We start from the raw sequence: 17,008 nt of genomic DNA on the forward strand, positions 1-17,008 counted from the left end.
CTAAGAATGTCATTTTCCTCACATTTCCTAACTTTGGCTATTTTATTTAATAAAATATTTATCACTATGACTGCAAAAAATGGTATCTCATTGGTATTTACATTTTTCTCATTAGCACATAGGATGAAATATCTCCACGAAAAATACAAAATTTGTTCATCATGAAGATTAGCTCAAACTAGAAAAGATTGTTGCATAGGAAAATAACAATTACCTACTATTTAAATATTGCTATAGGCTTACCTATCAGAATCTTTATTTTCTGTAATAGGCAATTGATGGCTATCAGTTTTTCCATTCTGTCTTTGTGGAATTAATCCAGCAGCCGCAGCATCATGTATGTTTTCTGATACTTCCATGTCACTTCCTCTGTGCTTCTTTTTTTCTTCAACCTTTAATGGAACTTGATACTAAAGGTAATTGTTACTTTAGTCAATAAAAAGAAGTTTTTTTTCATTAACTTTATCAGTTGACACTTAGTTTGTCATAAATTCAATGGAGGAAAATATTTTGTGTTTACTTTATCATTACAAGTAATAGTAATTTTTATAAACTCTCCTTCATTTCTGTTGGAATTAAAAAAAGCAGAAGTTACCAAAATTTCTAAAAGGGCTTTCTTAATTTTGTACTCTGATTCATATCCACACTTTGCTACTGAGAATTCCCCACCCACCCCACCCCATCTGACCAAGAGATACAAAGAAATGAAAAGACAAGAGACAAAATGTGTCCTTTTCTTTCCTTACCACCTGGGTTTTACACAACAGCCAGATTTAAAACATGTGACATGGAGGTGCTCCTGTAACAAAACCAGGAAGCTTTCCTCTTTCTGCACGGAGCTATTCTTTCCCTGACTGCCTTTTACAATTCTTTTTCTTTTGGATCCTAAGGTTCTCAAAAAAAGTGACAGTGTCCCCTAAAATTTATGAACCAAAGTTTGCCACGACACAAAAGGAACAAAGTGAAACAGACGTTAGGGTGGCATTCTGGGAAATTAGTAATGCTCTCCGAATCTCACATTCAATAACCATAAAACTTTATAGGGAGAGGATATAAAAGTAATGATCACCTTTAATCCCATTTACTACTGATAATGCGAGTAAAACTCAAAAAGGTTAAATGATTTGTACCAAGTTCCTAAAGTGGCATTCCCTAGCATTTTATGGCACCAAAAGAGACGATACAATTCTTGAATGTTGAATCAGAGAAATTACCACAAATTCATTAAATTAGTCAGATGCATGAAAAGTGTGACTTTCGCACAGTAAATTAATACCTTGATTTGGGACGAGGAGATTAGCTACTTATTCTTTTAAAGGAGGCTATCTCTAGATTTTGTCTATTTCTAAAGTCCACACATCTCAAAACTCAGTTTTCTCCCTTGGAGTTAAATACTGAAGGTTTGCTGAAGGTTTATGCTACCTACGTGGTAAAAATCATACAGGCCAAGAGGTATCATTCTTTATTGAACATAAAGTGAAGGTTTGACTCAACAGAAACATCTGAGAATGAGATTAAAAATGTGAAAAAAGGGGTGATAATACAAATAGCTGTTATTAAGCCTATCTCAAAGGGGTCATGTTGAAATTCTAAGTTCCAAGATTGTGAATAAAGCACACAAGACTGCCCATTTTTGTGGGGGAATCAGCTTAGGAATTCCCTGAGCCTGAACTGATGGGTTAACCAGGCATAGAAAATTACAAAGCCATAGGATGCTCACACCCAAGTTTGGGTAAACAATATTAGGTATCTAGGTACAGAGAGGGAGGGGCAAAGGCTCCAAGACCAAGGTGTGAGAGGTAAACAAGATTAGATATTCAGGAGGACACACTCCCCAATTGAGTACTATGGCAGAAAGCTGCTTTCACAGGAAGGAAGGACCAAATGAGGTAAACAGGTAAATAGGGCTATAGGCTGTAGGCTGCAGGGTGAAGATGCCCAGAGGGGAGCTAATTAGCAAAAGAAAGGTGCCTTGTGGATCCTGAGGTAGCATCTTTCTTCTCCCCTAGACTAGCTAAGATAAACAGAGAAGCTGCCTCAGGTCAGCTGTTAACAACCATCTGCCAGGCGCCAGGATTTTGTTTTACATTGACCCTAACCCCTAACACCCTATATCTTGAAACCCCCTTTCCCTCATGCCCATGAGTTCATGTTCACAGATTGATTGTCTCTTTGTGCACGTCCATCACCATGTTTGGAAGCCTTCTGATCCTATTAAAAACAGAACAAGGACCCTTAATCCGGGCTCGTGTGTTCTCCGGGACATTAGCTGTCTCTCCCATTGTAATCCTGCATCCCGCTGTCTTGCTAGACAAGCAAGAAACCTAGACCCAGAGTCTACAGACACATACTGAAGCAATACATAGATTGCTTTAGCTGGGAACATGTGTTTATATTCCTTCTCTTAGTTATTGCTTCTTTCTCATTTTATCGTTTATGGAAATGCAATTTATATTTAAGCCAATATATTAAAAAAAAAACACAACCTGGAGATTATTATGGTTTTTAAGCAGTTTCTTTATGGTTATTCTGGTTCATGAGGTCACATGGTACTTATATAGCTAAGTTAGTTTCCCAGTTCATATACTACTTGGAAGACTGACACTGAAACTTTAAGGAAAACAAATCACAAGAATGTTTCCCTGAACTCCTTTTTGTTAGATAGCAGAAATAATCTATTTCCAGACACAATTACTTATTTAGACAATTCCATTGTATGCACACTCTTGTTCTTTTGAGTGGAGACTCAGAATGGATCAGATAATTGCTAAAGAGAAAAAACAAGAGTAAAAGCAAGGCGGACCTCCTTCTCTTTTGGAGGTTGAACTTTCTCTCTTTCCAAAGACAGGAACTCTACTTGTGACATGCCTATCTCATTCTTAAACCTTTGCATATCTTGATGTAATTCTTCACTTAGATGTACTTCAGATGCTGGAAAACTAGATGCGGAAGAAGAACTCACAATTTCTAATTCAGAATCAATACTTTTATAGTTATGAGTACTGTCATTATCTGCATATAATGGCTTCTGGAAAAAAGTCTTGTACTGGTTTTGTTTTCTCGTGTTTGTGACAGCAGAAATATCATGCTTTTTTGTTGGAACCATGTGTTTCATCACATCGCAGCATGCAAGCCACAAATCAAAAAAGCTCTATGAGTCACTAGACTGAGGTCTAATTTACAATCGGTGGTCGTGCTCGCTTCGGCAGCACATATACAATCGGTGGTATTTTGGTCCATATTTTTTGCCATTTGGATGTCAAACTCTCTTGGCCTTCTTTCACTTTAAATGTAACTAGTGGGTTCTTTGCTTTTTTATTTTCTATATCATTTTAAAAATCCTCATTGTTGTTAAAAAGATGCTCAATGTCTGGTTTGTTCTCATTTTCATAGTCTGATTTACTTTCTTTCTTTCTTTAATTTGAAATTTATTGTCAAATTGGTTTCCATACAACACCCAGTGTTCATCCCAACAGGTGCCCTCCTCAATGCCCATCACCCAGCATCCCCTCCCTCCCATCCCCCATCAATCCTCAATTTATTCTCAGTTTGTAAGAGTCTCTTATGGTTTGGCTCTCTCCCTCTCGAAGGTTTTTTTTTGTTTGTTTGTTTTTTCATTTCGCCTCCCCCATGGTCTTCTGTTAAGTTTCTCAGGATCCACAAAAGAGTGAAAACATATGGTATCTGTCTTTCTCTGGATTACTTATTTCACTTAGCATCACACTCTCCTGTTCCATCCACGTTGCTACAAAAGGCCATATTTCATTCTTTCTCATGGCCAAGTAGCATTCCATTGTGTATATAAAGCACAATTTCTTTATCCATTCGTCGGGTGATGGGCATTTAGACTCTTGCCATAAATTTGGCGATTGTTGAAAGTGCTGCTATAAACATTGGGGTACAATTGCCCCTACGCATCAACACTCCTGTATCCCTTGGGTAAATTCCTAGCAGTGCTATTGCTGGGTCATAGGGTAGATCTATTTTTCATTTTTTGAGGAACCTCCACACTGTTTTCCAGAGTGGCTGCACCAGTTTGCATTCCCACCAAGAGTGCAAGAGGGTTCTTGTTTCTCCACATCCTCCCCAGCATCCATAGTCTCCTGGTTTGGTCACGTAGCCACTCTTGACTGGTGTGATGTGGTATCTCAGTGTGGTTTTGATTTATATGTCCTGGATGATTTGCTTTCATTTAAAGAAAGCTTAGAAGATGACTGGCAAGCATATTCTGGGGACCCAGGTATGAATGAGAGAGAATGACATTTTCAAGACTAGGCTCTTTTTGTTCAGGAAATGCCTGAAATACTACCGAGACAGACACTCCAAATGCATCTTCTTCCTCACAGTCAAGCACAGTATTTGTCCAATTCGAAGGTATTTCCTTTCAGTTGGTTCCTCCTTAGAGTGAACCCATGGTGGTTCTTCTTCAAGATGAGTAGGAATGCTGTATTGTTAACAAATTTCACCAAACTTCAGCTTTCACTCACTGGTGATGAGTTTTAAGCTATGTTTCCAGTCTAATTTGCCTTATTTGATCCACATTTCCTCAAAGTTTTGCATAGAAGCATGTCTTAAATATAGAGATATATCATGCTCCCTATCACATTCCTTATTCATTGATGGTCCTTGAGTAATTTTTTGCAGTTGCAAAAATGGGTGGTTAATTTCCTTGTTTTGATTTTCACATGTCTTTTCGGGCAGGATACATGTTTGTAAAAACACCTTGTCCTTAAGTAATCAAGCACGGACAAAGAAAAATGAGAAAATAATTACAATTGTACTGTTAACTTTCTTCATCTATGTTTAGCTGTTCCCAAGTCACTGGATTGTAACCTCCTGCAAGAAGTGAAAACTAACTTGCCTTAGCCTAAGACAGAAGAAAAATATGAACTCATAAACTTAAGCTTGTCAGTTTTTGGAACTAAACAATTCATTAGATGTTAAATTGACCAAAAAATAAGTTAGATGATTTCTAATGTTATAAACCTTAAAAACTATTTAGCTTACCATCCCTTATAACGAGCACTAAAGTGCATTTGAGTACTGTTTAAGGATTAATAACTAGGGAATGCGAAATCTTTAAATTATTAGCAGCCAAATCAATTAATATCAAAGAGAAAAAAATATGCTTGCAGTGTGAATCGGCTTAAGATTCTCTCTCTCACCCTGCCCTCACCTACCCACGTACTCTGTACTCACTCTCTCTCTCAAAAGAAAGAATTAATAGAAAAAGAAACCATAAGGAACAGAAAATACATTTACAGAATGGTACTCTATTTATTGAAAAATATCTGTGTGTAAGTGGACTCCCACAGTACAAACCCACCTGGTTCAAGGGTCAACTGTATACCTATATGATGTCTCCCCTAAGAGATTACCAGAACTTAACATAGTGCCGAGTTAGAAAATCAAAAACCCATTCCTAATTTCCCATTCTTTTCTGGACCCTATGACCATTTTATTGGCATTCAGACATCTTCACATTTCAAACAAATATTCTTGGGGGGCCTGGGTGACTTAGTCGATTAAGCGCCCAACTTTGGCTCAGCTCATGTTCTCACAGTTCATGAGTTCAAATCCTGCATTGGGCTCCTTGCTCTCAGTGCAGAGCCTGCTTCGGATCTTCTGTCCCCCCACCCCACTCTCAACAATAAACAAACATTCACCAAAGTATCCTCAATATTTAGTAAGTCACTAAAAGCCACTGTGATCATTTTGTCTTCTGTTTCTATAGCACCCTTTACAGGTTACAAAACGTTGCCACATTTGTTCATTATGCATAACCAAGAGGTGGGTATTGGTGCCATTTTTAGGAACGAGGTCATTGACCTTGAGGCAAGTTTTTCCCAGATCCCACAGCTAGGAAGTGACGGAACCAAGATGCTAGCATGTCTTTGATTTCAAATACAGCGCTTGTAGCATTATGCAGCAGCTGCCTGGGCCTGAGAGACCAGGACTTTTTTACCTCCTTCCCTAGTTGTCACCTTAGAATAGGTCATCATTACTTTACTTATATTACTACAAGTATGACTGCGATGTTATTTTAATCATTCAAAAGGCAAAGTCAACGCATCTCTTGGATGTTTTAACATCACTCCATGCCTATACTTAAAAATAAGAAGAAGACAGTACCTCAGGAAGAGAAGGTGATTCTACATCTCCCTCTTCTCCTAATTTTAATGCTGACATGATATCTAGAGAATAGGGTCACAGATAAATTAATGAAAACATGTGTTACTATGAATTTTAAACACATACACAAGTCTATCTCCATTCATGAATATTTCAATAAGATAAAAGCAATAGCAGAAAAGATGTTCAGGGGGTTCACGATTTTCCGGAAGTAAAAGGGGGTAGTACTTGGGATACTTCTAAAGAAAGATAGCAACAGAAAAACACCTTCACGAAAAAAGGATAATATATTTGGATCTACATACTTCCAGAGTTTTTTTCATACTAGCATTTAATCATAGGAAAACAACTCACAGAGATTCACTAGCTTACCACCTCTGTAATTTTTATGCACTCCACCAGCAGAAATCAAACTGTCATTAACTGCTTGCTCTGGTGTCACATTTTCAATAATACCAACACCATCTTCCTTTGCTTCCATTGCTGACTTTGAAGTTCCTTCCTAGAAAAGCAGCACAAAACAAAAACCCAACTTCAGAAAAATATCACATTGATTCATTTGGTCACGCACTCACCCACTCAAAAAGACAAGCACATACTGTATCTGTCAAGTCATAGCCACGATCTGGGGAAGAGCTGGAAATAGAAATAAAAGACAGAGTCTGTTCTATATGCTAGTAGAAGTAGAGATGCATGAAAACAGGTAAGGACAGAAAAATAACGTCCACTAGTTCTGCAAGGGAAGTGAATAACGTACAGTGAATGCACAAAGGAGAAAACACTTACATTTGGGAAGCTCAGCAAACGCTGGGAAGATAGGGCTGTATCTTAAAAGACAGACAAAGTGCACAGGGAGGGTGTGAAGGGCATTCTATAATGGCAAAAGAATCAAGTATGAAATAATATAGTAAGTGACAACACCTATGCAATATGGCAAAACTGGAACAGAGTTCTTGGGAATGGGATAGATAGAGAGATATTACTAGAACATCAGGACGAAACCAAAAAAAAAGAAAAAAGAGCAGTGTTATGCTAGCACGTGAATTTTCACCTTCAGGTAATGGGGATCCATTGAATAAGCAGAGGAGTGACATCGTCACAAGTATATTTTAGAAAGGTCACTCTGGCAGCAATGTAGGACGAACGTAAAGGAAGCAAAACCAGAAGAGTACTGCAAAATTATAGTTGAGCGAGTGAATTACAGGAATAACATATGAAAAATGGTAAGCAGGTACAAAATATCGAATGTGGTGAGTGAGTGGATGCGGTGATTTCAGGGAAGTTCGGAATCCAGGACGTTTCCTGTTCCAGGGCTGCTATTTATTAGGCTAGGGAACACAAATGACAGGGCAGATTAAAAAGAGTCAGGGAAGAGGAAAGGAAATGGGTCAGACACAATGTGTTTAAACTAAGGCATATTAAATTAAAAGTACCCAGGGGACTCCCAAAGAAAATGTTAGGGCCGCCTGAAGGCCTCATTCAGTTAGCAACTGACTCTTGATTTTGGCTCAGGTCATGATCTCGCAGTTCATGGGTTCAAGCCCCACATCTGGTTTTGCGCTGACAGTGCAGGGTCTGCTTGGGATTTTCTCTCTCTCCCTCTGTCTCTTTTCCCCTCCCCACTTAAGCTCTCTCTGTCTCTCTCTACAATTAATAAATGAATAAACTTTAAAAAAAGGAAAAAAAAAAGAAAATTCAGATCAATACATTTCCTGTAAGAAGAGCCCATCTTAAATATCTATAAAACAACTAAACTGATATAATAATGCAAACCTACACAGAAGTGTAAAATTGTGAAAAGGAAAATAAAAGGAGGTGGGAGGAGGAAAGATGGCAGAGGAGAGTTATCAGAATTTCCCTTGACCCTCAAACACAGCAGTATTGAGGTCACAACACTTGGAATACCAGGAATACAGGCTGCAGAGGGACAGAAAAATCTCCACAGGTGCAAAGACAAAGCTTGGCGGGAGAGCAGGGTGTGTATGCGGATTGGGAGAAATAAAATGGTCCGCACAGGCATGGAGTGGGGGAAGCCCTTTGGTGGAGAAACGAAAGGAAGGTAGAGAGAGAGGCTGTGGGAAGTGTATTTGGATATGAGAAAACCTGTCCGGAACACAGACCAAGGAGAGGTCCAGAGAGCCAATTCTACTTTGCAAAACAGCCTTAGAAGCTAAAAAACAGACTTTTCAAGGTTGCCAGACTTTCTCTAGAAAAGAGCTGCCACCTCCCATGCCTGGTGGGGAGGGAGCCGCCCCTAGGCTCTCAGTGAAACACTGGGAGAGAACACCTTGAGTATGGTGTAAAGGGGAGGTATTGCCCTGCCCAAGGGAAAAAGACTCTGCAGGCATGAGCCAGAGGACCTTTGTCAACTGGGCAGAGTGGTCCTACTCCAAAACCAGGTCTGAGTAAAGCGGGATCCTATAGGGTTTTGAATCCCAGATCAGTGCTCAGGGAGCACAGGAGAATTTGCAGCAAGGCAAGCCGGGCCCCCAGGATATTCTGTGAGGACGACCTAAACAGTGAGCTTTGAGACACCTCGTGTGAGCAGGAGAGATTGGGGTGTCGCCATTTCTCTCTCCATGACCCACATCGTGGGGCTTCAGGGAATGCACAGTGAGCCTCAGTGGAGGCAGGCCAATTACACAAAACCCTGCCTCTTTGTGCCTCATAACTGCTCTCTGTGGGAGTGAGACTGACACTGATGGGACCAGACAGCCCCTCCCGTAGACCAGCACAACCACCTGTCACAGACACCAGTGGACAACTCTCCTCTGGTTTTCTACCTTTGTTTCTTTGTTCTCATTTGAATTACTATTCTTTTTATCTTTTTCTTCTCTGTCTTAATGTTTATTTCTTTATTTTGAGAGAGAAAGTGAGTGATCAAGCAGGAGAGGTGCAGAGAGAGGGAAGGAGAAAGAATCCAAGCAAGATCCATGCTCTCACTGCAGAGCCCGATGGGGGTTAAGAACCCACGTACAGCAAAACATGACGTGAGCCAAATTCAAGAGTCGGACGATTCACCAACTGACCCACCCAGGCGCCAATCTTTTCTTTCCTTTGCTTTCCCTTTCTTCTCTTTCCCCTTTTTTCTCTTTCTACTCTCCTCTTTCCTCGTCTCCCTTTGGAAACAGCCTAGTAGTCTCGAGTTCACGTGGGTCAAACTAATTATATATCTACATGAATAGATATATCTTAATATATACCTATATACCTATATATAGGTATATATAGATATATCTATATATTTTTTTCCTTTCTTCCTCTGTTCTGGTTCTTTGTTTGCTTGATTGTGCATTTTCTCTATACTTTTCTAGATCTCCTTCTTCATTTTCCCCCCTCTCTTTCTGGATTAAGCCCTAGAGCTCCTTTGAGTCACTGCCTGGTCTTTTTTTCCACTCCTGTCATTTCTCTTTTTGTTTGGGCAAAGGATTATTCACCACCTTCTTCTTCTTTTTTCCAGGATTACTTCAACAAACAAATCAAAGCACACCTGGTGGAACGCCCAAACCACCATTCCAAGTAGCGAGAAAAGCAGCCAAAGACGCACCGAAAGAGTGCACACAACACACTCCAAAAACATTTGTTCAACTGCCAGGCCCTGGGCAGTGTAGGAGCTCTTTTTATTATAGTAGTACTCACAGGTGTGGGACACAGAACAAGCTATTAACACACATAAAGGGCAGGAATCTAGCCAAAACGACGAAATCGAAGAATTCACCTCAAAAAAAATTCCGGGAGGAAAGGACAGCCAGTGAAGTGCTCAAAAGAGACAGAAACAGTACATGTGAGCACATTTTGGGATTGACACTCATAAGACGCATAGTTGCGCTTGAAACCACGCACAGAAGACAGCAGACAATTTCCTGCTTCAGAGATCAAGGACCTAAGGAATCGTCACAATGAACACTGAAAATGAAATGGTGTAAAGGAGATAAAGAGTAAACTAGATGCAGTGACAGCAAGGACGGGAGAAGCAGCAGACAGAATTGGTGAAAAAGAAGATCCACTGGTGGATAAAGAAGAAGCAGAGAAAGGAAAGAAAGGAAATTGTGGACCAAAAGGCAGGTACTAGAGACCTACGTGATTCAGTGAGATGAAATATTAGCCACATCCTACGAGTTCCAGAAGAAGAAGAGTCAGAGAAAGGGGCAGAAGGTTTATTTGAACAACGTATAGATGAGAGCTTCTCTCATGAGGGGAAGGAAACAGGCATCCAAGTCTTGGCAGCACAGAGAATTCACTTCCAAGTCAACAAAACCATGTCAACACCACGATATGTCATAGCGAAAGCGGAAGAATACAAAGATAAGAAGAGAATTCTGAAAGCAGCTAGGAACAAACGAGTCTTAATCGACAAGGGAAGACTCATAAGGGTAGCAGCAGACCTGTCCAAAGAACCTTGGCAGAGCAGAAGGGAGGGGTAGGAAACGGTCAATGTGCTGAATGGGAATATATGCGGAAAAGAATCCCTTCCCCAACAAGGCTGTCATTTAGAATAGAAAGAGAGAGAAAGGCTTTCCCAGACAAACAAACCCTAATGGAGTTCATGACCACTAAACCAGCCCTACAGGAGATCCTAAGGGGCGACTCTGTGAGTGGAAAGCAGCAGAGACTACAAAGAACCAGAGGCCTCACCAAAAGCATGAAACCTTCAGATAACACAATGACACTAATTCCATATCTTTAACGAATCACTCTGAATGTGAATGGACTCAATGCCCCAATCAAAAGACACAGGGAATCAGAATGGGTAAAACACAAAACAAAACCAAAGAACAAGATCTATCAATATGTTGTCAACAAGACACTGATTTTAGACCCCAGGACACCTCCAGATTCAAAGTGAAGGTATGGAGAACCACCTATCGTGATACTAGAGGTCAAAAGAAAGCTGGAGTCGCCACACTTCCTACAGAAAGACTAGATTTTGAACCAGAGACTGTAGTAACAGATTCAGAAGGGCATAGATCATAATTAAATGGTCTATCCATCAAGAGGAGCTAACAGTTGCAAATGTTTATGGCCCCAAAGTGAAACGCCCACACATATGAATCGAATAATCACAAACATGATTAAATGTATACATACAAATACCATGATTGTAGACTACTTTAAGACTCCACTCATGACAATAGGCGGATCGTCAAGGCAGAAAATCAGTAAGGAAACACAGATCCAATGTGTCATTGGACCAGATGTATTCAGATATACATAGATATATATTGGCCTCATATATATGCTTTTATATACATGTATATCAACACTGATGTATTAAAATCTTTTCATCCAACAGCAGTAGAACGCATGTTCCTCTTAAGTTCACATAGAACATTCTCCAATGTCTCCAAGTGACATCCTGGGTCACAAAACAGCCCTCCACAAATATAAAAGGCCTGAGATCATTCCTTACATATTGTCAGATCACAACAACGAGCACTTGCTCATTCCTTTCTCTCTCCCTCCCTTTCCAAGAGAAATACAAACATTTCAAAAACATTTAGCTCTGTCCCTTCCAAGAAAGAGAAAAACAAGAATAAAAAACCTTGTGGGGCAATGAGTCCTGGATGGAAACCACACACAGACAGTAGATTCCATAACCAATATGTTGAAAATGGAGTTGACAGAAAGTGATGTACTACAAGAACACACACTAAAGAAATAGCTTCTGCAAGGACAAATTAGGGTAAGGGTAAACCATTAAAAAAGAGTCTGGTGCGGGGAACACGTATGTGGCACAGTCAGTTCAGCATCCACCTTCAGCTCATGAGTCATGATCTCACGGGTTGTGGGTTTCAGCCCCACGTTGAGCTCTGTGTTGACAGCTCGGAGCCTGCAGCCTGCTTTGGATTCTGTGTCTCCCTCTGTCTCTGCCCCTACCCCGCTTGCACTCTGTGTCTCTCTCTGTCTCAAAAATAAATAAACTTTAAAAAAATTTTAAAAATACCATAAAAAGCATGGGGGGAGAAGAGGGAAAAAGAAAAAAAAAAAAACACACATGACCAATCAATCAAGAATGAGCTTAAGACAAAAAAGAAAAGGAACAATGTGAGCAAAAGAAGGTAAATGGAAACAACATACATTTTTCAACAGGTACATAAGTACGATTGGGAATATACTATGAACAATAGTCTCTTTTAAACCTTTTAAAGATATATGTCTCTCTCTATGAGTGTGTATATATATATATATGTGTGTGTGTGTGTGTATGTGTACATATATATGTATACATGTGTGTGTGTATATATATATAAGTGTAAATATATATGTGTATATAACTGTATATTATATATATATCTCTATCTCTATCTATCTATACCTATCTCTCTATCTATATCTATATCTATCTATCTATCTATCTATCTATCTATCTATCTATCTAATATTTATGTAAAAGAGAGGCTTTGATTCACAGTATATCCCTAATAATACTGACTCTTATCACTCTACAGTTATCTGGTTATAAATGCTGTAATAAAGAATTTAAGTTTTTTCACTATAAATAAACTGTTCAATTCCTGGCATCTATCGCTTCCGAAAAGCTAGAAATTATTACTAGACTAACAAAAGAACAGACAAAGAGAGGTTTCTAATACGTCAACATTCACTATGGAGAAAGAATTGGGAATGAGAATTCTAGGAAGAAATGGGAACCTTCAAAGGATGTGTGTAATGGGACACAGATGGGGTTACACAAACAAAGGCTGAGGACTTTTTCTCTGCAAATTTCAGCTCACAATAGGAGGATACTAAAAATATACTGTAACCTTCTTTCTTATGTAACTCCTGATTTCCTCAATAGAATTCATTTGCGTTTATACATGTTAAACACTAAAACGGAATATAAACTGAAGCCTGACTTTTTAAATTCACATATTTAATTGTGATATATCATGCGTATTTTGTTCCTTTTCAAACTCCATTCTACGGAATTCCATTTCCCTACTCATTTATTCCCATTCAAAAACCATGACATTGCTTCTTCCAAGCAAGACGTTATTCTAGGAGCTCCAGGCGTCTGACAAGTGTGTTTCCTAACCTCCAGGAGCTTATCATGACTGAGGGGCTTTGAAATGAATACTGAAATAAATATCAGATGTCTGAAACTTTAAATTTTAGAATCTGACACAAGGACTAGGAGGAGATAGTGTTCAAAGCTAGAATAAGGAAGATTTCTGAAATCAGAAATTTGACAACTTGGCTATGAAGAGCCTCTGCTCATAGAGCTACTCTTTTCAGCAAAATACATATTCTTCGGGGAGATGCACAATTTTAACTTACTCTTCATGCAGTTATTTGAAAACTACAGGAGAACACCTTTGTAAGGTAAATGTTGAGAAATAATGTAAGCATCTAAATTTCTACATTTTCTAATATTATTTTAGTCTAAATGTAGAACAAAGGATAGAGCCAAAGGAAAATCCTGTATGTCACCAAAATAAAACTTGCCCGGGGCCGGGGGGGGGGGGGTGGGGGCAACCTACAATAGATACTTGGACCCTATCAGGTTTCATTTAGGCATGAGTAGTATCAGTCATGTTACTATCACAGTAATAATCCTTATCCTTAAGCAAATGTCATATTGCCTCCATAATGGGAAAGCTTTTCCCAATATCATATGACGGTCATTATATATTTTCCAGCCCATTCTTTGATGAGCCTCCACCTGCAGGATTTACCAAAGTACAACAAAACAAAACAAAACATTCAACGCGTCATGTATCTGTAAAGTGGTTTGTTCTTGCTAACTTTCCATGACACACATGAAATGATGATACACAGGCTCCTCTTAAATTTTCAGAGTAAATAAGGGAGAAAACTCAATTCAGAGCAGGAAAGTGAGTTTCACAGGAGGGTACTTTACCTTGGTACCAAAATCTAAGACTTGGCTAGATGATGTAGACCATGAATCATCAGGACCAGGTTTGTCGGAAAGCCTTGAGAGCAAAAAAAATACAAGAAAAACATGTTCCTTCATTTACAAACAAAATTTTAAAAAGTTCAGGGAAAGGTCGCCTATCTGTTTATTCCACGAAGTTTCTTGGTATCATTAAAATTTTACTTCTGGTTTTTTCATTAAGTTTTATTTTAATGTCAGTAATAGCAACATCCAGAGTTATATTAGTTTAAGTTGTACAATATAGTGATTCACCAACTCCATACTCACCCCGTGCTCATCATGACAAGGGCACTCCTTCATCCCCATCATCTCTTTCACCCCTCCCACCACTCACCTCCACTCCGCAACCAGCCGTTTCTTCTCTGCAGTTAAGAGCCTATTTCTTGGTTTGTCTCCCCTTTTGTTTCCTCCCTTTGCTCGTTTGTTGTTTCTTAAGTACTACGTGAGTAAAATCATATGGCATTTGTCTTTCCCTGACTTTGCTTACCATACTACACTCAGGCTCCATCCAGGTGATTGCAAATGCCAAGATTTCATTGTTTTATGATTAAAATTACAGTATGTGTGTGTGTCTTTGTGTGTGTGTGTGTGTGTGTGTGTGTATACATACACACACACATACATTCATATAGGGCTTCTTCTTGGTTCACTCAGCTGTCAAAGGACGCTTGCGCTGGCTGTTGGAAATAATGCTGCAATAAACACGGGAGTGTGTGTGTCCCGTGGAATTCGTGTTTTTGTATTCTCTTGGGTAGTATCCAGTAGTGCAATTACTGGATCATAGGAGAGTTCTGGTTTTAACTTTCTGAGGAACCTCCATACTGTTTTCCACAGGGGCCACCCCCATTTGCATTTCCACCAACGGTGCAAGAGGTTTCCTTTGTCTCCACATCCTCGCAAACACTTGCTTCTTGTGTCTTGGAGTGTAGCCATTCTGACAGGTGTGACGTGGTATCTCGTTGTAGTTTGGGGGAGCATCTTTTCATGTGTCTGTTGACCATCTGTATGTTGTCTTTGGAAAAGTGTCTGGTTATGTCTACTGCTCATGTGTAAACTGGGCTTTTTTGGACGGGGGTGATGTTGACATGTATCCATTTTTTAGACATTGTGGATACTAACCCTTTACTGGATTTGCAAAACATTTCCAAATTTGTTCTCCCATTCCAGAGGTTGCCTTTCAGTTTTGACGGTTTCCTTCACTGTGCAAAAGCTTCGTAGGTTGATATAGTCCCCAAACTTTATTCTTGCTTTATTTCCCTTGGCTCAAGAGACATAACTAGTAAAATGTGCCTACAGCCAAAGTCAGAGAAATGACGGCCTGTGCTCTCTTCAAGGATTTTCTTTTTTTTTTTTTTTTTTTTTTATGGTTTCAAATCTCACACTTAGGTGTTTAATTCATTTCGAGTTTATTTGTGTGTATGGTACAGAAATTGGTCCAGGTTCATTCTTTGGCATGTGGCTTGTCCAGTTTTCCCAACACCATTTGGTGAAGAGAATGCCTTTTCCCCACTGGATAGTCTTTCCTGTTTGTAGAAGACGAACTGACCATACAGTGGTGGATTTATGTCTGGGTTTGCGGTTCTATTCCACTGAGCTCTAAGGCTATTTTGTACGCCAGTACCCACCATACTGTTTGGATTACTACAGCTTTGGAATAGAACTTGAAAGCTGAGATTGCGATACCTCCAGGGTTCCTCGTTTTCAATATTGCTTTGGCCATTCAAGGTCTTTTGTGGTTGTATACAACGTTTAGGCTTGTTTGTCTAGCTCTGTGACAAGTGCTGTTGGTATGGTGACAGGGATTGCATGACATCTGTAGATGGCTTTGGGTAGTGTAGACACTTTAAAAATATGTATTCTTCCCATCTGTGAGCATCGGATGTCTTTCTCTTTCTTTCCGTCACCTTCAATTTCTTTCATCAGTGTTTTACGGTTTCCAGAGTACAGGTCTTTCACAATTTGGACCCTGTTTTAAAAAAAAGCTTTCTGTTCTCTATTTGGCCTGGACCTCTCCTAACCTGTGAAATCTCCAGGAAAGACCCAGTCTGAGTTTCCATAACCAAATGTGACAGGCAGACAATGCTCTGAAATGGTTGAAAATGAAATGTGTAAACGTTACCACAATGACTTCTCCCCTCACATCTGTCAGAATGGCTCAGTTTCAACACACAGGAAACAACAAGGGTTGCTCAGGGTGTGGAGGAAAAAGAACCCTTGTGCACCGGTCATGGGATATAAATTGGTATCGCCACAGTGAAAGCCACTATGGAGGGGCCTCAATGAATTAAAAACACAAATACCATAGGATCCAGTGATTCCACTACTGGGTATTTATTTACCCAAGGCAAATGGAAATACTAATTTGAAAAGATATATGCACCCCTATCTTTACTATAGCATTATTTACAATAGACAAGATACGGAAGCAACCCAAGTGTCCACCAATACATGAAGAGACCACACACACACAAGCACATACACACACACACACGCACACACACAAACACACACACACACTGAAATATTACACAGCTATAAATGAGAATGAGATCCTGCCATCTGCAACATCATGGATGTACCTAGATGGTATGAGGGTAAGTGAAATAAGTCAGACAGAGAAAGACAAATCCTATATGATTTCACTTCTGTGTAGAATGTAAAAAGGGGAATAAATGAACAAACAGAGCAAAAGCAGAAACAGACCCATAAATGCAGAGCTTTGACTCCTGCCAGAAGGGTGGGGAGGTGGGGGGATGGCAAAATGGGTGAAGGGGAGAGGGGAGTTCAGGGCTCCAGTTATAGAATGAATAAATCACAAGGCTCAAAGGTACAGCATAGGGAATCTAGTCAGTGGTATCGTAATGGCATCATACATTAACAGACGGGAGCTACGCTTATGGCGATCACAGGGAAACATCCAGAGTTGTTGCATCACATATTACATTGTGTGTCAGGTAGACCTCCGTTTAAGTAAACGTA

At 39.6% G+C, this 17,008-nt stretch overlaps 1 protein-coding gene across 10 annotated transcripts in view; it reads right to left on the reverse strand.

Annotated features, from left to right (window-relative positions):
- The window catches only part of LOC147572807 (ankyrin repeat domain-containing protein 26-like), a 626,452-nt gene that overhangs the window by 400,986 nt on the left and 208,458 nt on the right, over window positions 1-17,008 (reverse strand). For 8 of the 10 annotated variants that reach the window (XR_015245799.1, XR_015245800.1, XR_015245802.1 and 5 more), the window contains 4 exons: window positions 13,994-14,066; window positions 6,505-6,634; window positions 6,133-6,194; window positions 244-410 (listed from right to left, as the gene is read on the reverse strand). The exons of 1 other annotated variant lie outside the window; for it this stretch is intronic. Coding sequence is in view for 2 of the 9 variants with exons in the window: in XM_086693296.1 (XP_086549422.1) it covers window positions 244-410; window positions 6,133-6,194; window positions 6,505-6,634; window positions 13,994-14,066 (432 nt within the window). In the remaining 7 variants the exon portion in view is untranslated. The remainder of the gene's footprint in view (window positions 1-243; window positions 411-6,132; window positions 6,195-6,504; window positions 6,635-13,993; window positions 14,067-17,008) is intronic. One more of the 10 variants, XR_015245801.1, reaches the window with a different exon arrangement.

This window comes from Puma concolor, chromosome E4 (assembly GCF_028749965.1).
Source record: "Puma concolor isolate L17-30 chromosome E4, mPumCon1.1.hap2, whole genome shotgun sequence".
Taxonomy (NCBI): domain Eukaryota; kingdom Metazoa; phylum Chordata; class Mammalia; order Carnivora; family Felidae; genus Puma; species Puma concolor.